Source organism: Hordeum vulgare, chromosome 5H (assembly GCF_904849725.1).
Source record: "Hordeum vulgare subsp. vulgare chromosome 5H, MorexV3_pseudomolecules_assembly, whole genome shotgun sequence".
NCBI lineage: Eukaryota > Viridiplantae > Streptophyta > Magnoliopsida > Poales > Poaceae > Hordeum > Hordeum vulgare.
In genome coordinates this window covers 576,415,475-576,436,451 of record NC_058522.1, presented here as the reverse complement: position 1 = coordinate 576,436,451, position 20,977 = coordinate 576,415,475, and the positions used below count along the sequence as shown (strand labels likewise).

The 20,977-nt window shown below is 45.4% G+C and overlaps 1 protein-coding gene and 2 non-coding genes across 3 annotated transcripts; 2 read left to right on the top strand and 1 right to left on the bottom strand.

Annotated features, from left to right (window-relative positions):
• Positions 1 to 3,956: 3,956 nt before the first annotated feature.
• Positions 3,957 to 4,071, bottom strand: LOC123400525. Its single transcript, XR_006610765.1, has one exon. It is a non-coding gene; the product is annotated as a small nucleolar RNA Z278 (small nucleolar RNA).
• A 13,962-nt stretch (positions 4,072 to 18,033) lies between these two features.
• Positions 18,034 to 19,714, top strand: LOC123399489 (11-beta-hydroxysteroid dehydrogenase B-like). Its single transcript, XM_045093897.1, has 4 exons — positions 18,034 to 18,360; positions 18,434 to 18,626; positions 18,712 to 18,929; positions 19,035 to 19,714. Exons 1-4 carry the CDS (start codon positions 18,175 to 18,177, stop codon positions 19,569 to 19,571), a joined length of 1,134 nt encoding a protein of 377 aa, XP_044949832.1. The 5' UTR covers positions 18,034 to 18,174; the 3' UTR covers positions 19,572 to 19,714.
• A 412-nt stretch (positions 19,715 to 20,126) lies between these two features.
• TRNAS-AGA lies at positions 20,127 to 20,208 on the top strand. Its single transcript has one exon. It is a non-coding gene; the product is annotated as a tRNA-Ser (tRNA).
• Positions 20,209 to 20,977: the final 769 nt, after the last annotated feature.

Below are 20,977 nucleotides of genomic sequence, written 5' to 3'. Positions count from 1 at the left end.
GATCCACCTGGACAAACAGTGAAACCCCAAAAATATATATTATTCTTGACTTTTTCAAATATGTGCAAAGTTTCTTGCGGACAAAACATCGTAATGCTCTAGGAAGAAAAACAAATTCCGCACCAAAAAGCTTGTTTATAAAGCATTTTTGAAGCAATTTTTATTGTCAAGACAACCATGAACATACGTCAATCCCGCCTGAAATATTTCTACGTTGGTATAAAACTAAGTATTGTTTCTTAAAGTTTTTTTTTATAATTCATGGCGTTTTATGAATGTATAAGCATACATCTAATTAACACTCTTATGTTTTTTGGGGTGATATGATTTTTTTTACCAAAAACTTATCATGCCAATAAGACAATATATAATGCATTCTATTCTATCAACTTCAGAAATGGTTTTAGTTGATTGATATTCAACGTTGAGACAAGGCTATTATATGTAACACATTATTATTTGGGTAATTTTTTTGGATGTATCAAGGTTTATTGTTCATGCTCGAGACGGGGGTGGGGGGCTGTAAGGAGGAACATTTTTTTTACCAGAAACCATTCAAATGTTTTACTAGAGACTAGCTGGAGTTGGTTGAGTCGAAAGTCCTTGCATGAGACATCAATACACATCTTGTGGTGGTTTTAAGGAAAATAGGGAAACAAAAACTCATCTCTGGACTTTCGAGTGTCTCGGAGCAAAATAAAATAAAATATATGTTCTGCTTACGACAATATGCTAATTTTGTAATTGATGTTGAAGAGTTTAATATCGATATTGCAGGTTCAGATGGGATACTTGAGGAATTCATAAGACTGTCCAAATCCATTTTAGATAGGGTCGCTAAAGCATTTTTATCTATCCTTTGTATGTGGAGGGAAGGGTGCAGAAGCACATGCATCCCCTTTTCAAGAAATGTGGAGGGTAGGGTGCCAATCTCTCGGGTATTCGAGAGAAGGAGGCACCTGCCCACATACTAAATATGTATATCAATCACTCCCTCCATTGCTTTGAACTACCATAATTTTATAAATTTAGGAACATAGGGCCCGGTTTTTTGGGTTTAAGTTCACAAGCAGACCAATATTGTGCAACACATAAAAACAAATAAGTCTGACAAGTAGTTGATAATTTGATTAGGGTGCTAGTCTTTGTTTGGAGAACGTTCTGCATGATCTGTTGAATGTGAGCAATGTTACTTTCATACCAATTACATAACAAACACAAATCATCAGTATATTATCAAACACACAATAATACGTAAGACACATTTGTTTTGAAAATAAATATAACGCAACATCTCGTTGAATTGTCAACAATCTGCTCGTAGATAGTTCTTGATTTGGGTCTAAATAAATATAAACTAAAAATCACTCTGAAGATATTTCTTATGTTGTACTTTAGAGATCTTTACCGATATATTTGAAGATACACATACAAAGACATACATATGCACTATATTAATGCAAAGTGTCATAAATTAATTAAAGAAGATTTGTAATTTCATAATCCTAAGAAGAATTTGTTTAAATATCTTTTTAAGGCATACTTACTATAAAAAATGTTACTTCTATGTAAAAATATGGGTTAACTTCTGCAGAGTATATTAACTATCATTTTGATTTGACATAAGTGAGTTATGAACAAATATAATTTTTTTATTATAAACGAAATTATAAAATTGAGTAGACTAAGTGTATTAATTTTTCATTAAAAAGTACATAAACTCGTATGTGTTCGTGTAACCCGTCGTTAACATGTTTGGTTTTTTGTTTCAACTTGAGCAGACATGTGTGTCCCGGCTCCAACGCTATTATATAAATCCAAAAAAACATATAATAATAAATGAATTAGAAAAATTAACTATTATTTGTGATTCGGTACCGCTTGAACTAACTGGCCCAATTCTTTATTAAGGTCAGTAATAGTACTAGTATATTTTAAAGCGGACGGGGTAATATTTGGCAAGGAATTATCCATGGTGATTAATTAAGGGTTAGTTAATTAACTATCCGTTCCATAACCGCTTGGAGCTGGCCCAGGGGCACCAAATGCACGAGGCACCAACGACGACGCACGCACCATGCTCCACTCCAACCAACCTCGCTGGTAAACGCGCACGCATCGCCGCGCTCGCTCCGGCATCCGACGGCCACCATCATCCCAAACACGTCACGGGGCACGAGAAACCCAACATAAACAATAAAACTTATCCGCAACCAACACCGCGGTTCACCGTAGCCCGGAGGCCGACCTGTGGGCCCCACCACCGCACCCTGTAATGAATCAACCGTCAACCTTTTTTTTACATGGAAGGAAAAAAGAAAAGAAAATGTAATGCAGCAATGGCGAATTACGGGAATGGACCTCGGTCCCCGCGTGCGTTATTATTTCTTCCTTCGTTGCTCACTCTCCTCCCTCCGTCCGCCCGCTGTGTCTCTCTCCTCATATATTCTTCTTCCTCCTCCTCCTCCGCGTCCCAATCTCCAACGAACCCCCCGAATCCCGACCCGGCCCCGACACAAATCCGCTGCCCCCCCCCCCCCCGCAGCACTTATTAGGGGGAGGACAAACCACCGAAAGAATAACGATATCCCGATCGCACTTGATTTCTGTGGAATTTAAGGACACTTACGGACTTGACTCTTTTAAAAGGAAGAAATTAGAAGTGATTTAAAAAAAATAACATGATGCTCATAATGAAAAATGTAATGCTCCTTTAAATAAAATGCGATGGTTTCCAAAAAAGAAAATAACATGCTCTTGAAAATAATAATAAAAAAATTCCCATCCAAAAAAGGTTGCCACCAATATTCAGGTACAAAATATATAAATGTAGAAATTGTTATTTGAGAAGAAACAATTATATTCAAAAGCACCTCCCTCCGCTCCCTCCTCTGCCACATCCCGCCATCGCCGGCTCACCTGAGCTCGCCTCACGCTCGCGCATTCATCACCCCAGCTATGCCGTGTCCAATCCACCCAAGTCCACATGCTTCCCTTCCTCCTCCCACACCTGTGCGAACACGGTCACCGTCATAGTCGATCTGGTGCATAACCATGCTTGCTATTTTGCATTGCACATGAAAGGAGAACACTAATGCAGTTGTACAAGGACTACACTCGACAACAATACATCTACACAACCTGCTTCAGTTTCCACAAGGTAAAGTCTATATAACCTCTATCCTTATTACAAAACTGGATGTGCATCCTAGGATGCACCTTCATCATGCCGAGGAAGCAACGCTTTGCTTCTGTAACCTCCATTGCCGTGCACAGACACATGGCCCATGTCCCTTGGCACAGACAACTTTGTTGCCCGTTGAATGCCTCTGCCTTTCTATTCTCCCATTCTGACATGGCCACGTAAACTTAGCTTAAATTCAGTGGGTCTATCTTCTTGTCTTGTTTCACAAATAATATGCTCTCCATCTAAAAAAAAATCCAACACCTGTTAAGAGGTTAATTTGCACAAAACTAACCAAATAAACTAAAAAGCAACGCCGAGAGGTCTCTACTTGCATTAGGCATGCTAGTAACTTTATCGTGGTCCTCACCAGAATTGTTAATATTTATTCAAAATTTACTCACAAAATCCTAGAAGAGCTATCACAGAATAAAAGCATCACACTCCCAACCCTTTGAAGTTCGACGACATGCCATTCTCTCAAGATTTCCAGCCTCTTCTGCAAATCATAGGTACTTGCGAGAAGAAGGCACCATTCTAAGGGGGGGACAAGGGGGGGCTAGACCCCCCCTAACAAATTGGTTTTCCTACTATAATAGTGATTGTTGTAGCTAAATTTTTTTATTTCATATGAACTTTGCCCTCTCCATGTACAAACTTGCCCCCCCCCCCCCCATGCTTGCATGTTGGCTCCGTCCCTGAAGATGGTTAAAATCGGACTGCTTAGTGTTATAAAAAATCAACTTTAGAAAAGTTGAGGTGACCATCAAGAACCTCAGACTCGCCAGGGAATGTCATGTGGATACAACGCCTCTAGGTAGAATCATCATGTAAACAGGATTCTGGAGACATGTGCACCTCCAAATATTGGGCGTATCATCATTGGAAATTCGCATGGGGCTTCAGAACAAAGTACATGCTACTAATCCAGACTCATAACATATGGAAGAGATCAAGGTAAAGAGTCCCATATCTATTTAAGAGCTCCATCGATTATGAAATGGCTTAGATTTTTCTACTCGGATAACAATTTTTTTCTCACGATACAATGGCTCAAATTTTATACTATTGTTTTTTTTCTGTCGTGAATGTTCAGAACCAGAACTGGCCTGTTTGCTTCTAGTGTTTATCATCACAACCAGGGTCAAACCAGAACACACAAACCAAAAATAAGAGAACAAGAATAAGATTTACTATTTGTATGGCTTATAATAAGAACATGCACCCACTAATAGCCTCATTTGGTCAATCAAACAACTAGGGATGTAAAATACGTGGCGTGGCAGGAGTGAACATTTAAAAGGAGAAGCGGGGGAGCAGTACATCTCCTGGTCGGGAAGCGGCGGCGCTAGATCAAGGAGGAGGCCAAGAAGTCACGCTGCCAGGTCGAGGAGGATGCAACTCGGATTTCTTCCGCTTTGCCCTAGCAGCTCTGGCTGGTGCAATAGTGGTTCAACATCTTACCTCCTCCTCTAGGTTATTTAGATTGTATTAGGTATCTGCTTGTCCATCTGCAAATGTCACACTTGATTATTTAGTGCAGTAAGCTACCCATAGAGAATAGCATGAGTAAGATGAATGTTAAAGGATCAAATTAAACAGCAACACATAAATAGGTGGACAACAACTCATTGCTGGTTTCAAACACTTGGCACACAAAGCATATACTTGCAAATAGAGTGTGTGGAAAACAGAGGAGAGAACGCTTGCCCTTGGCAGCGGCGGTTCCGTGTTAATATAGACATATCCCATCTAGGGTTACAATGAGATTACATATGGTTAGGAGTTGGATTGACATACAAGTCATATCACAACAACCTAAAGAGATAAAGGAGTTAAACCGGTTTATCTATACCGAACACATTACAATGTTTAACACTCCCCCTCAATCACAACTATCTAAGTTGAGGTTGCTTCTGAATGCTTCTAGCTGCCGAAGGGTATGGGGTTTTGTAAACCCATCTGCCACTTGATCACGAGTTGGTACAAATCTAATGTTCAACAGTTTATCTGCAACTCTCTCACGAACAAAATGATAATCAATCTCAATATGCTTTGTTCTAGCATGAAAAACAGGATTGGCAGACAGATATGTTGCACCAAGGTTATCACACCATAATGAAGCTGCCTTTGGGTGTCGAAACCCCAACTCTGTCAACAAGTTCTGAACCCAAATGATTTCAGCAGTTGCATTTGCCAAAGCTTTATACTGCAGCTTCAGTACTGGACCTAGATACTGTGGGTTGTTTACGAGCACTCCATGAAACTAAGTTACCTCCAAGAAACACAGCAAAGCCTCCAGTGGATCTCCTATCATCAGGACATCCTGCCCAATCTGCATCTAAAAAAGCACTAACAAGCATAGAATCTGTTTTGCTGATTTTAAGTCCATGATCCTTTGTTCCTTGAAGGTACCTAAGGATCCTTTTTACTGCTGTCCAATGTACACTAGTAGGAGCATGTAAAAACTGACATACTTTATTTACTGAGTATGAAATATCAGGCTTGGTTAATGTCAGATATTGTAATGCTCCTACAATACTCCTGTATTGACTAGAATCTTCTGTTCCTAGTATGATCCCATCATGAAGAGATAACTTGTCAGAAGTGGATAAGGGTGTACTGGAAGGTTTACACCCTTCATCCCTATTCGTTGGAGTATTTCCTGTACATACTTTCCTTGTGACAGAAGAATTCCAGTGTGTACACGTTTTACCTCAATACCCAAAAAGAGTGTAAGTCTCCAAGATCCTTAAGTGCAAAATCCTTGCCTAGATCCTTGAGCAAGGCCTCCACTGCTCGAGAGGAGGAACTGGTAACTACTATATCATCAACATAAATGAGCATAAAGATAGTGACTCCATGCTTATGATAGAAAAACAGCGAGGTATCTCCCTTGGAAGGTACAAAACCCAGAGTTTGTAGCTTTGCAGACAGCCTAGAGTACCAAGCCCTAGGTGCCTGTTTCAGACCATATATTGCTTTGTCAAGTTTGCACACATGATAAGGTGAGTTAGGATTCTCATACCCAGGAGGTTGTCTCGTGAACACTTCCTCTTCTAGAACGCAATGCAGAAACGCATTCTTCACATCTAGTTGTCTCATGCACCAATTACGAGATACTGCAATAGAAAGAATCAACCTAATCGTAGCAGCCTTGACCACAGGACTAAACGTGTCCTCATAGTCAATTCCATACCTCTGTTTAAACCCCTTTTCCACCAGGCGTGCTTTGTACCTATCAATACTGCCATCAGACTTTCTTTTTACCTTGTACACCCATTTACAATCAATGATATTTCTGCCCTTAGTCGGAGGAACCAAGTGCCAAGTCCTCTTGCTCATAAGAGCAGAATACTCCGCGTGCATCGCCTCCTTCCATCGTGGTGCACCAACTGCTTCTGCTAAAGTTTGAGGTTCACCTGTGGCACAAAAAGATCCCCAACAAATACAACCATCACGGTATACCTTGGGTTTGACAACTCCCCCTTGGGATCTGGTGTGTGCACGGGCAGGTGGCGGTGGAGCAGGGCGTGAAATTTGTTGCTGGAGGCGATTTGATGACGAGGAGGCAGCAGATCCGGAGGCCGCAGAGGATCCGGAGGAAAACTCCTGTGCAGATTCGGCGGGCTGGACGTGATCGCCATGCAGATCTGCATGGGAGTCAGCGTCGGACGCGGTCTGCTCCCCGACCGGTGTCGCGGGGTACGGCGCAGGCGCAGCACCTGGCGCACCAAAGTCCGAGGCTGGGGACCCAGCCGACACGTCCTCGGGCGAGGCACGCGCCAGCGGTGGTTGGCCAGCGTCACGTGGCGAGGACCCACCTGCCCCCGCACCTGGAGGGCTGATCCCGCGCCCGACCAGCTGGGGCCCGCCTGTCCCCGTGTGTGGGAAACCGTCCGGCGCGTCGCGCCCGACCGGTGGCGCAGCACCTGGCGCTGCAGTTCCCGAGGTGGATCACCCTGACGCGCCCGATCCCGAGGCAGTTCCCGCCGGATCTCCTGTGGATAATTCTGCAGCATTGTGTGACATAAAATCATGGGGGTCTGCACTGTTTTCGGCAGTATTTTCCTGTGAACTTGCAGCATCAAAATTGTTAGTAGCAGAGGTATGAGACACTGGCATATGATCAACAGTAATATCCCCTTCCCCAAACGATAGATGCATAGCAGGGAGAAGATGAGACGGTAGTAAAACAAGCTCCTTGCGGAGCTGTGCACCGGCATTTGGGTGAAGTTGTGCAAAAGGAAAAACGTGCTCATCAAACACCACATCTCGTGAAACATAGACTTGACCAGAGGCTATGTCAAGACATTTGTACCCTTTGTGCATTGTGCTATATCCGAGAAAAGCGCATTGCTTAGACCTAAACTCAAGTTTATGTTTGTTGAAGGGACGAAGGTTTGGCCACACGGCACAACCAAAGATGTGAAGGGAATTGTAGTTTGGTTTAATGCCATAGAGACGTTCAAGTGGTGTTTGGTGGTTGATAACTCTACTAGGGCCACGGTTTATGAGGTAAACGGCAGTAGAGAAAGCTTCATCCCAAAATTTTAAGGGCATAAAGGCATGGGCAAGAAGGGAGAGCCCATCTTCCACGATGTGGCGATGTTTGCGTTCAGCTGATCCATTCTGCTGGTGAGCATGGGGACAGGAGACATGGTGAGAAATTCCAATGCGCTCAAAGAAGGTGTTTAGGTGTTGATATTCTCCTCCCCAATCTGTTTGCATAGCAAGAATCTTACGATCAAATTGGCGCTCAACAAGTTGTTGAAACAGGTGGAATTTTTCAAACACATCAGATTTGTTTTTGAGTAAATAAATCCAGCTGAATTTACTGAAATCATCTATAAAGCTCACATAATACTTTTGTCTGCCTACAGAGATGGGTCCAAGACCCCACACATCTGAGAAAACAAGCTCTAAGGGAACTTTTGACACACTACTGGAACGGGTATAGGGAAGTTGGTGGCTCTTGGCCTTTTGACATGAATCACAAACTAGCAAGTGATCCTTTTTATTGGAGACAGGAAGACTAAAATCACGAAGAACTTTCTGAACTATTGGCAAGGCAGGATGCCCTAAACGTTTATGCCACCGTGAAGTAGATGGCATGACTACACCAAGAGCTTGGGGACGAGGAACTTCTTCACGGCCAGAGACTGGGAAAAAGCCACCCTTACTCTTGCTTTGTAGAATGGTTCTCCGAGTGTCCCGATCCTTAACAAAAACAATTTCAGGGTAAACTTCAAGAAAGGCATAGTTATCAACCATGAGACGGGATGCAGATAGGAGACTTTTATCAGCTTGTGGAGAGTGGAGGATGTTGTTGAGAGCTAAGGAACCATGGGGGGTTGATAAAACTGAATGACCAATATGGGCAATGCTCATACCTTGACCACTAGCTGTGCGGATTTGTTCTGTGCCGGTGTAGCGATCATGCACCGCAAGCTTCTCGAGTTCCCCCGTGACATGGTCGGTGGTGCCAGTATCAAGATACCAGTTGGTATCTACTCCATATGAGTGAGCAGCATTGGCGGATCGGTTACCACCACCTCCACCGTTGCCACCACCTCGACCTCCACTGCCCGCAGGGTTGCGGACGTTGTTGTTGTAGTTGGGATCATAGCGCTTCTTGCAGCGCCACGCCCCATGACCACTTTCTTTGCAGATCTGACAGTTTTCGAATTTTCGATCACTGCCACGATCACCACCCTGGCAAGAGTTGTTGGTGTTGCCGCCAGAGTTGTCGTAGCCGCCACACCCTCCCGTGTGATTGTTGTTGTAGCCACCACGGGAGGTGTTGCCGTTTCCTCCTCCACGCCCCCACCCCGAGAGGCGAGATTAGCAGAGTAGGCGTTGGTTTGCGTCGAGATCCGAGCTTCAGCAGCAAGAAGGAGGGAGAAAAGCTCCCCAAGGCCGATGGGTTGGTCGGTGATGGTGCGAGTGGAGATGGCTGAGACGAAACCGTTGTACTCCGGTTCATGCATCAGCCCCTGGATGATGTGGGAGACGATGTCATCTTCGTCCAGAGGCTTTCCAGCCAGCGCCAGCTCATCAGCTACTCCTTTCATCTTGGTGTAGTAGGATGCCGCAGAGGAGTCACCCTTCCTGGTGCTTGCGATCATTGATCGAAGCTGGATGATGCGCGCCCGTGACTGCGAAGAGAAACTTTGGAGGATCTCCTTCCAGGCTGCCGCAGCAGTTGTACAATTGCTAACCTGAAGGAGTATGTCACGGGAGAGAGATGCGAGCAGAAACGTGAGCACCTGCTGATCTGGAGTTACCCAAACCACATGTTCAGGATTTGGCGTCGCGGTGAGCTCCTTCTTCCCGGAGACCTCCTTCTCCGAGACGAGCTCAGCAGCGGGTTCCTTGATGGAGCTATCGAGGTAGCCCATCATGCCTGCAGCCCTAACATGGGGCAGGACTTGCGCCCTCCAGACCAGGAAATCTGTGTTTTGAAATTCGGCCGAAAAAAATGGATTTCGGCCGAATTTCGGCCATCTCGGCCTGGGGCGAGATCTAACTTTCCGTCGAAATTGGTCGAATTTGATGAATTTTGGTCAAATTTTAGTCAAATTTTGGTCAAATTTCGGCCGAAAAAATTGAAAATGGCCGAAATTCGTCGATCTCGGCCTAGGGAGAAAAAATTGTCAAACCGAAAATCAAAACGCTGCAGGAAATTTTCCCTGGTCAGCTTCTCGGCAATGGTGTGTCCGAGGGATGCGATGGAGGGGGTGGCCATGACAACGGCAGAGGAGGAAGACATGACTTCTAGATGCGGTGGAAGAGACTAGCTCTGTATACCATGTGGAAAACAGAGGAGAGAACGCTTGCCCTTGGCAGCGGCGGTTCCGTGTTAATATAGACATATCCCATCTAGGGTTACAATGAGATTACATATGGTTAGGAGTTGGATTGACATACAAGTCATATCACAACAACCTAAAGAGATAAAGGAGTTAAACCGGTTTATCTATACCGAACACATTACAATGTTTAACAGAGTGTTCAAAAAATTGTTGCCACTGTACAATCTTCTCAAAGCCACAATCTTTAGCTGCTTAGAAACCCTACATAAGTAGCTCCTTAGAAGAAAATCACATAGTTTCGTCAAGAGGATAGCCTTCAGATTTAATCCACCTAAGCAGAATATTATCAAATGCAAAATCATGACTTGTATTCGCGAGTAATAATATTTCTGACATTACAGACACAAGTTGCATCCATTTGGCAAAACAAACTCGACAAGATTTATGCCAACCAAAAGACAACACCAACACATGTTCCTGACCGCACCAAGGCTACAAAACGGTGTAATTTGAAGTACAAAACAAGAATGCGTCTAGGAATAATGCATCATTCCAGACTGGTAACTTACGGGCCAGGCAACGCATAAATCAAACAAGCAACTATCTGATTGCAATTTTTAATTTAAAGAAAGAAGTTAGCCATATTATCCAATTGTAGTACTAGAGATGCATTATCTAGGAGTACAATATTTCCTTTTAGTTATAATAAATACACGTCAATTCTAGTAGAAGAAAAAAAATGTAAAATGCACGACAGGATAGGAGTGAACATTTCGAAGGAGAAGGGGAGAGAGCAGTACCTCTCCTAGCTAGCAAGCAGTGCTGCCAGCTCGAGAAGTGGGCCGGGAAGTCACACTGCTAGGTCAAGGAGGCTGCCTCACAGCTCGGACTACTAGGTCAAGTAAGCTGCACATATAGAAGAGCACGGGCCGGGTAAGTTGAATGTTGGAGGATCAGATTAAACAACAACACATAAATAGGTGGAAAAACACTCATTAATGGTTTCAAACACTTGCCACACGAGCATGTAACTTGCATCTAGATTGTCCAGAAAATCGTTGCCGCTATACAGTATTAAACCTAGGAGGATAAGACATGCATAACTCTATTTGTTCTTTTCCTGCAACTTGCTACCACAAATGGCCATGCTATGAGTAGGTGGCATGTTAAATTTTTGATTCATATACTTGAAAGCTAGATCCATACTTTCTTTACTACTTAGATGCATGTCCAACACCAAACCATCTGATGGTGCTCAATAGGTTAAATGGAATAAGTATGTAAGTGGGGAGTGAATGTGGAGATGACGGGCTTTTGGTTTGGGACTGTATGCACAATAAACCCTGAATCTGTAGTCATCCATCCATTCAACAAAAAGAACCTGACTTGTATTCACGAGAAATATTTCTGACATGAGAGACACAAGTTACATCCATTCAGCAAAACAAAGTCAACAATATTTATCCCAACCAAAGGACACCAACATCACATGATCCTGCTAGCACCAAGGCCACAACAGGGCATGACTGAAATACATAACAAGAATGCATCTAAGAATAATACATTTACACAGACCGGTAACTTATGTGAGGCGCAACACATAAATTATAAGCATAGAGGCACTACAAACCACCGAAAGAATAACGATATCCCGGTCCCACTTGATTTTTGTGGACTTTAGGGACCCTGACTTGGCTCTTTTAAAAGGAAGAAATTTGAAATGGTTTTAAAAAAATAACATGATACTCATAATGAAAAATGTCATGCTCCTTTAAATAAAATGCGATGGTTTTCAAAACAAAAATAACATGCTCTTCAAAATAAAAAAATAAAAAAATTCCATTCAAAAAAGGTTGCCACCAATATTCAGGTACAAAATATATAAATTTCAAAATTGTTATTTGAGCAGAAACAATTATATTCGAAAGCACCTCCCTCTGCCGCATCCCGTCATCGCTGGCTCACCTGAGCTCACCTCACGCTCGCGCGGTCCTCACCCCAGCTATGTCGTGTCCAATCCATCCAAGTCGACATGCTTCCCTTCCTCCTCCCACACCTGTGCGAACACGGTCTCCGTCATTGTCAATCTAGAGATTTAGCTCCTCTATTTTGATCACCGTGATGAACTGCAGCACGCTAGTGTTGTCAATCAAGAGAGTGAGACCGGAACGCGGGTGTTGGGAGCCGGGCGAGTGTAGCAGATGAAGAGATAGATTGGAAATGCATTCACACGAAGCTTTGTCCTAGGAAATGGGTCTTTTAGAATACCATGGACCATATGCTGCTTCAAGATTCGGATTGCCTATTCGTACGTACGTCAAGCTACCTAATTCGGAATGGAGTTGCGTACTGCGGGAGACATGCCTTGCAGCCCGACTCGGTTTGGCCGGCGTCCCCTGACGGATTGGTCGGTGATCTATATATACGCACGCACCCACCCAACTCCATCCCATCAGATCGTCTGTTCCTTCTCAAAGTGAAAGCGCTTGGTGTCTCTTTGGATCAAAGATTCAAGAGAGGTCATCCATGTATTCAGTTGAGCGAGCAATGGCCAAAGCGGCCGCGTCCCTTCTCCCGGGTCTCCTACCAACGCCGCCGACGCGACCATGCCTCATCATCCTGCCGGCTTCGTTCGTCTCCAAGCCCAAGACCAAGCCCGGCCGTGCCGATTCTGTCGAGAGGTGGGACGCGCAAAAGAAGGACAAGAAGCCCAAGAGCCCAGCCTCGTCGTGCAGCTCCAGCAGCTCAAGTCCCGGCTACGCCTCCTCCAACGGCGAGCGTTGGGACGTAAACAAGAAGATCTCCGGCAGCAGCCGCACGTCGTCGTTGTCGTCATCGTCGTCAAGCCGGCGAAGCAGCACGAGCCCCGGCACGGCATCCTCGTGCGGGAGGTGGGATAGCAACAAGCCGCTGACGGCAAGCCGCACGTCCTCTGCTGCTCGTTGGGACACGCACAAGAAGCCTCGCCCGGAACAAGGTGTGGCTGAAAGCTGGACGGGCAACAAGGAGGACAACACAACGGCGATGGTTCTGAAACCGACAGCACCGCGCATAGGCCCCATGTTCTCTGGTCCGAGCTTCGTCGCATCGCCTGACCCGAGCATGCTTCCAATGCCGGAATTCTTTCGCTCAAGGAACACCGTAGTGCTTCCCGTACAAGCTTTTTAGGGTTTCATTTTTAGTTGCTAGTTGCTCGGCAATACAGATTGTAACTGGTGTGTAATACTATTCACTGAGGCTGCACTGTGCATCTCTCCAACATAGCACAGTGATCATATTGTACTCTAAAGTTCAAAATTATTTGTTGTTTGTCCTAGTTGCAAGACCAAACTTGACTCGCGACTCAGGTTCCGATCTTTGTTTATCCTAGTTGCAAGTCCACCCTCAACAGTGATCAAACTACAGATGTTGGCCCAAGTAGATGGGATACATTTTGTATTTGTTTTATCATTTTTTATATATTGGTTTCTCTCTCCTTTCAATTTTTTATTTTCCAAAATTCAATCTAATTTCTTATTTTTATTCTCTGATTTTTTTATTTTTTGTAAATTCACAAGTTTTGGAAAATGTTTCAAAATTAAAAAAATGGTGTCTATAATAAAATTAAAATTTCAACATGTGTTCATGTCAAAAAAAAACGTTCACAAGTTATAAAAGAAGTAATGTTTTTAAGAAACAATTTCAAATGTTTGAAGCAATGTTCATGTTTCAAAAAAATATTTGCAAATTCAAAGAAATGTTCAACTCTTTGTAAAAATATACTCATTTTCAAAAAAATGTTGAGGTTTTCAGAAAACGTTTGGAAGTTTATAAAATATTCTTATTTCCTAAAAACATATTTTGCAAATTTAAAAATGTGTTCTCATTTATGCGAAAACATATCTCAGTTTCCTAAATTGTCCTTCTCCACTAAAAAAAACATCGCAATTTCATGAAATTTTCGAAAATATTCTGAATTGTTCGATCTACCCGTCGAATATATTCTTTAGTGTTTCGTAGTGACAAGAAGTAACTAACGCCCAATATCTCTAGTGGCTACATGTTGTAATTCTATAAGGCCTCGTTTGGTTAAGGGGGATTGGGAAGGTTTTGAGAGGAAAATCACCGGGAGGGCCAGAAACCCCACAGATCCTCGGGCACCCATTTGGTAGGAGGGGTTTGCTTAGCCCAATCCACTCCGTTCCCCTTCAATCCTTTTCTATCCATGTGTTTCAAAACCCTCTTCGGGGGACTAGTGGAAGCAAAGCCCCGGAGTTTTGAGAGGATTGGGTGGAACAAAGGGATTCACCCAATCCCCTGAAATCTCTCCCCCTCAAAACCTCCCCAATCCCCCTTAACCAAACGAGGCCTAAGAGTTCTTGGGTGTTGGGTCCGATTCTGAGCGCTAATGAGCCAGCTCAGTTAGGGGACACAATAGCCGGCAGCTGCTCAACCAAACAAAAAAAAACAAGACAAAGAAAAGAAAAACAAACAAACCAAAAGGGACCAAAATAATATTAATTTTGATGTCATAATTATCTCAAAAATAATTTGGGATGCACCTAACTCAAATTTACATTTACTGGTCTTCACCGTGGATGTTAATGGATACCCATTACCAGCATACCCGATGGATAAACACCCTGCTAGAGCAATGGTATGGGTCAAAAAAATACCATAGATACATAAGTAGGAAAAATTCAAATCCATCGGGTATAATGGGTAGGGTATGGTTTAGTATAAGCCATATCCGTGTATCTGTGTACCCACATATAATCTGATAAATAGGCCATAAATATTATTTTTATCCACATATTAAATGTATTATGTGCACATAAATCTCTTAGTTGTGTTCAAATAAGTGTTGTTGTTTACAAATAAGTAGTGTTGTCCGCATGTACCCATTTACCCTAATGGGTGATGGGTATAGGAAAAACTGTATCCATCGATGGGTATGGGTATAGGTGATAGGTAAGATTTGAGGCGATGGGTAAGGGTATGGGGTGGCTCCATCCGTGTCCAAACCCGCCACGTGCCATCCCTATCTTCACTCGATCCATGGACGGATGTGATATCTGGTTTACGGTTCATCGTTGTGGATGCCCTTAGGGCATCTCGAAGGGCGACCTGGAAATTTTGTCCCGCATCCATCCGCAGACAGGGGGATCGGTCCACGGACACGGATGCGGAAGGGCGAAATCCAATGTAGCCGTATACAACCGGTATGTCTCATTTTTTTAAGTCCACACGATCAAATAGCCGCATGCAAAGAGTACATGCTTAAAATAGCCGCATGCAACACCAGTTCAATTTTCAAAAAGTTTAAATATTATATCCCAACAAGGTTGTTTCTTTCAACGCCCGCTTATGCTCAACCAAAATTTTCTGCATCTGCTCGTGAGTTGGTTGATGCCAAATTTGTTAATGCATTTGAACGAACTCTTTAAATGTGGCCGGATTTTGTTCCGGAAGTTGGATAGGATGACCCAAGTTTTTAAATTCCAAACTTGTGACAACATCCTCACCCTCATCCTCAACGATCATGTTATGCATGATCATAGAACTTGTCATCACCTACCGCAAGGTCTTCGCATCCCATTGTTTTGCAAGTCCACGAACAATTGGAAAACGGGTCGGCGAAACTCCAAATGCCCTCTCAACATCCTTTCTAGTTGATTCTTATCTTTGTGCAAAGTGAAACTTTTTTTGGCCTTTTGGATTAGAGATGATGCTAACAAAGGTACCCCATGAAGGATAGATAGTGTCAACTAGATAGTAACACATGTTGTACCCATGTCCATTGATAGTATAGTGTCAAGGAGTAGCTTTTCCTTCAGTCACCCTCACAAATAATGACGATCGTTGCAGCACATTGATGTCATCGTGTGATCCGGACATGTTAAAGAAAGCATGGCAAATCCAAAGATCGTATGGTGCAACTTCTTTAAGAATGGTGGTGGGCTTCTTAACATGACCCTGATATTGCCCTTGCAAAGCCTTCACGCAGTTTCCTATTTTCAATGCATGCAGTCTAGAGATCCAAGCAAACCTGACCACCCTCTTGCTTCTGAGTTTGCCATAAACCTCTCGGTATCATGGTTGGTTATCTCAGGTATTGAGGTCTGAACACCTCGACCACGACAATTGCAAATCTGACCATGGCATCTTCTTAGATGCTCTCAGATATTTGTAGGTACTCGTCCCACGAATTGGTGGTCGTGCCATATACAAGCATCCGGAGTGTGGATGTGCACTTCCGGTAACCAGAGAAGCAATCGTTCCCACGGCGTCCTTCTTCAGGATGAAGTAGTCATCGTATGACCGGATGCCATGGTACAAACGATCGAAGACAATCCCGCACATCCGAAAACACGGACGAAATGGTCAATGAATAGTGCATCGGGCGCAAAGTAATCGACCAATGACCCTTAATCAAGCCCTTGAAATTGAGAACATGCTCTTCCGCATGCCACGCATCTTCAAGGACTGCCCACATCACCGTCATCTCATCGTAGTAGTCATCCTCGTACGACGAGTCGTCAGATGACTCAACATAACGCTCATATATGTACTTCAAATTGGAATTCATTGCTAGAAAGAAGAAGGGACAACTGTTTTCAGCTCCGGCCATTCATTGAGCAGTTGGCGGGTATGGTGAGAGTTAACGGTACAGTATGGTACCTGGCGGGGCAGTCGGAGGATAGAGCTAAACAGAGACGAAGGAGAAGCGGCGGGGTGCCCTGCTCGAGCGCTGAAGGGTGGGGACATAGAATTCTGATAGGAATGTGGCGTGATGGACGGGGTAATGGAGCGACGGCGAAGGCAAGAAAGAAAAAAGGAAGGAGAAAAAAAATAAGAGGGTGTTTGTTTTGAGGGACTTATTGGTTTAGGGACTTAAAAAAGTCCCTATAAGTCCCATCTAAACCAAACAGGAGGGACTTATAGTGGTCATTTGGGACTTATAAAAAAAGATTCTCAAGGAGGAACTTATTGGGACTTATCGATCGCCCGGCACCTAACCCGCCTCGCTCGTTCCCCGCCTCCTCGCCTCGCTCATTCCCTGCCTCCCTCCAATCGCCGCCGCCGCCGCCATGGTCGATGATGAGGAGGACCAGATCCCCTTCTTCTCTCAGTACCCCTCGCATCAACACGCAACCCAAGGCTCATCCGCTGGCGGAAATCTCGGGAGGGGAATGGGTTTCTTGGATCTCAACAGCAACGTCGATGTCTTCCCGGAGTTGGGCTCGTACCAGCAACTCCTCTTCGACCAGTCGGCCGGTCATGGCCTTCCTCCGGTTGGACCTGGTCGTGGGAGGCCCGTGCCCCAGGGCGGAGGAGGCCGCAACTGGTCTCTGAACATCGGAGGCCGAGCCGGCTCTCACCTGCATCCGTTCATCTATTATCTCGGTTGTTATGTACTATCTCTTATTTTGGTTTTTATGAACAAGTATTAATTCGTTTGTATGAACAAGTGTTATTTCGGTTGTCACTATTCTGTAATTCATTTGTATGAACAAGGGTTACGTGAATAAGTTTTTTTATTATTAGGAGTAACATGGACTTTACAAACAGGTAGGGACTCGAAACTTATAAATCTCTGTAAACAAACCGGTAAGGACTTGAGACTTATAAGTTAGGACTTAAAAACGTCCTATAACTTATGAAACGAACATGGCCTAAGAAGGACAGAGTCACTGGTTCGAAGAGGACTTTGAGTGAACCATAGGTGACGGATAGCGGTGTTTTTGTTGTCCGGACCTGCAAATCTCTTCCATTTTATCTCGGTTTGCGAAAGAAATCGTGTCCGGTTCAATGGCCGAGCCGCGCGATTCGAAAGTTTGCGGAAGGTTCGCGGGTCTGCAATGCTAGTTTAGTTTGTTGTGGTCACGGGTTCACAACATGGTACCTGTCCTCGTGGCGCTAAGGGGAAGGATGCTGCCAAAGCTTGCCTCCTACCCTCGTGGCGCCAAGCTCGTGTGCATGGCGGCGGCGCCCTGGCAGCTGCCACCCATGCACGCACGGCCCTGCTTATCCACCCGCCTCATTAAACCTCACCAGACACGGGCGTCGTCACTCCCTGTCTCTCTGCCTCTTCCTTGCTAGACTAGTTGCTCTTGCCGCCCTGCTCTGCTCGGCTCTGCCGCCGAGGAGAGGACAAACGTACACCGGCCGGCGTTCGAGGAGGGGTCTCAAGAGATGGAGCGGTTGCTGACCGCGCTGATGGAGCTGGTGGTGCCGCCGGCGAGCATGGTGATGCTGGCCTTCGCGTGGCCCACGCTCTCCTTCCTGCGCGCCATCGAGTGGGCCGTCAAGGCGCTCACCAAGGAGGACATGCGCGGAAAGGTCGTCCTCGTCACCGGCGCCTCCTCCGCCATCGGCGAGGTACGTGCACTGCGTGGTCATGCTGCCTAGCTCCGGTGAACGTTGATGGGAATTGTTCATGGTGTGTGCGTAGCAAGTGGCGTACGAGTACGCGCGGCGGGGCGCGAACCTGGTGCTGGTGGCGCGGAGGGAGCACCGGCTGTTCGCGGTCCGGGAGAACGCGCGCGCCCTGGGCGCCGGCCAGGTGCTCGTCGTCGCCGCCGACGTCGTCCGGGAGGACGACTGCAGCCGCCTCGTCGCCGACACCATCAGCTACTTCGGCCAGCGTGAGTACACTACACTACACACACCAATATCTCTGCCATGGCAGCTTCAAAGTGGCAGTAAATCTGTCTGACCGACTGACTGCAGTGGATCATCTGGTGAACACGGTGAGCCTGGGCCACGACTTCCTCTTCGAGGAGGCCGGCGACAGGGCGGCGTTCCCTCACCTCATGGACATCAACTTCTGGGGGAACGTGTACCCGACGTACGCCGCGCTGCCGTACCTGCGCCAGAGCCAGGGCCGCGTCGTCGTCAACGCCTCCGTCGACACCTGGCTGCCCATGCCCCGGATGAGCCTCTACTCCGTAAGCACCGCGCTGCTCCTGTCCGATGAATCTCATTCTCACCAGTAAACTGACATCTGATCAATCAATCGCTCGCCGTGCCCGTTCTGCTTTGCCGGCGTGCAGGCGGCGAAGGCGGCGGTGGTCGACTTCTACGAGACGCTGCGGTACGAGGTGAAGGACGAGGTCGGGATCACCGTCGCCACGCACGGCTGGATCAGCGGCGAGCCCGGCGCCAGCAGGTTCTCGCTCGAGGAAAACGCGGGGGCGACGGACCAGCCGCAGCAGCAGTGGACCAAGGCGGAGACGACGACGCCGCTGCCGGCGCCGGGAGGGCAGGCGGTGGAGGAGTACGCGCGAGCGGTGGTGGACGGCGCGTGCCGCGGGGACGCCCGGGTGCGGCGGCCCGGCTGGTACGACGTGTTCCACGTCTTCCGAGCCTTCGCGCCCGACGTGCTCGGCTGGACGTTCCGCCTGCTGCTGTCGACCGCGCCCGCTCCGCCGACGGTCGCCGCCGGCACAGGACGCCGTGCGCTCGTCGTTGCCCCTGTGAGCGCGCCGACCGCGGCGCTGCCGGCTCCGCCCGTCCGTCCGCTGATCGAGTACCCGGCCGCGGCGGCGGGTCGGAGGCCGGCGGCGGCACAGCTGCACAAGCTAGAGTGAGACGAGATGAGATCACGGAGCCGCTTGCAGTGCCGCTGCATATCCTATCTATGCCACTATGAACTGATTTTGATGGTGCTTCAGCAAATAAATACCGTGTGTAAGAAGAACTCCGTGCTTAAAAGTGGATCATTCTGCCAAAATTAATTTGTGTCGCTGGACCAGATTGCAAAGAACTAGCGATACACCAGACGTGCATATGCAAAGCATAAAACTTGGGCAGTGAGATGATTTCAGTCCTCACCGAAATATGCGAGGATTCAGAAAATTCGTAAAATTCCAATCTATCGAAACCCACTTGATTTTAACTCGTTTTGATCCAGTTTCAGTTTCCCTGAAAATAACTTGAGGTTACAAATATTTTGGGACCTGTGTGCACGTCAATTTTAAAGAATGGTCGTTATGGGAAAGGCCTGTGGCGAAGTCTGTTATTCCAGGTGAACACTACGTGAGTGTGTATGGTTATCAAGTTAACAAATGGCTGTACACAAAGTATTGCCAGCTTTACGACCACTAGTGGTAATTATACGTTTATACGGCCATCTTAGCATCAAAGTGGTCGTGCCGGAGTGGTTATCGGGCATGACTAGAAATCATGTGGGCTTTGCCCGCGCAGGTTCGAATCCTGCCGACCACGATTAATTTTGGGTCTGCCTACGTCTCAGTCGACAAAGACTTCCCTGACGTCAACTAAGTAGATTAGCCCCGTTTCTTAATATGGCATGTGATGGGCTGTATCAGCTTGGTTCTGGGCTTTTCTTATTTGTTTGCTTGTTTATTTAGGCAGCTAGGTTTTTTCCTTTGTTTGTGTATTTGGACTGGATGTTTCCTTATTTGTTTGTTAGTTTTTTGCACAAGGAAAAATGTGTTGAACAATAAAGTACATGTCCGGGATAGAGACAAAAATGTACTCCCTTCGTTCCTATCGTTCCTAAATATAAGTCTTTAAAAAAGTTTCATTAGTGGACTACATACGGATGTATATAGACATACTTTAGAGTGTAGATTCACTCATTTTGTTCCGTACGTAGACTACTAGTGAAATATCTTAAAAGACTTATATTTAGGAACGGAGGGAGTACTGGACAAGTGCTCTTGGCCAGCGATTCTTGTTGCATTGTGATTTTTATGGGCGCTACTTCTTGTAATGCGCCACTAGCGTATCGTTAGGTCTTTGTACGATTTTTTCGTATCTAGGTTTTTTGTTTTTTTTCCTTTTTGTTTGTCTTTTCTTTTAATTTTTGGTTCCACGTTGACTAAAAAAAGAGAGGGAACAACTTGTTTACATTTGTTATGATATCTAGAAAAAATCGTTTCTATATTTTAAAAATCTTCATCGTGCATTCGAAAAATAATTGTGTAATTGCAAAAATGTTCATTATTTTTTTTATTTTTCAACATATATT

Coding starts and splice junctions, on each gene's coding strand:
- LOC123399489 (XM_045093897.1), top strand. CDS start 18,175: ATGGAGCGGTTGCTGACCGCGCTGATGGAGCTGGTGGTGCCGCCGGCG. Junction 18,627..18,711: donor CATCAGCTACTTCGGCCAGC/GTGAGTACACTA, acceptor GACTGACTGCAG/TGGATCATCTGGTGAACACG. Junction 18,930..19,034: donor CCCGGATGAGCCTCTACTCC/GTAAGCACCGCG, acceptor GCCGGCGTGCAG/GCGGCGAAGGCGGCGGTGGT.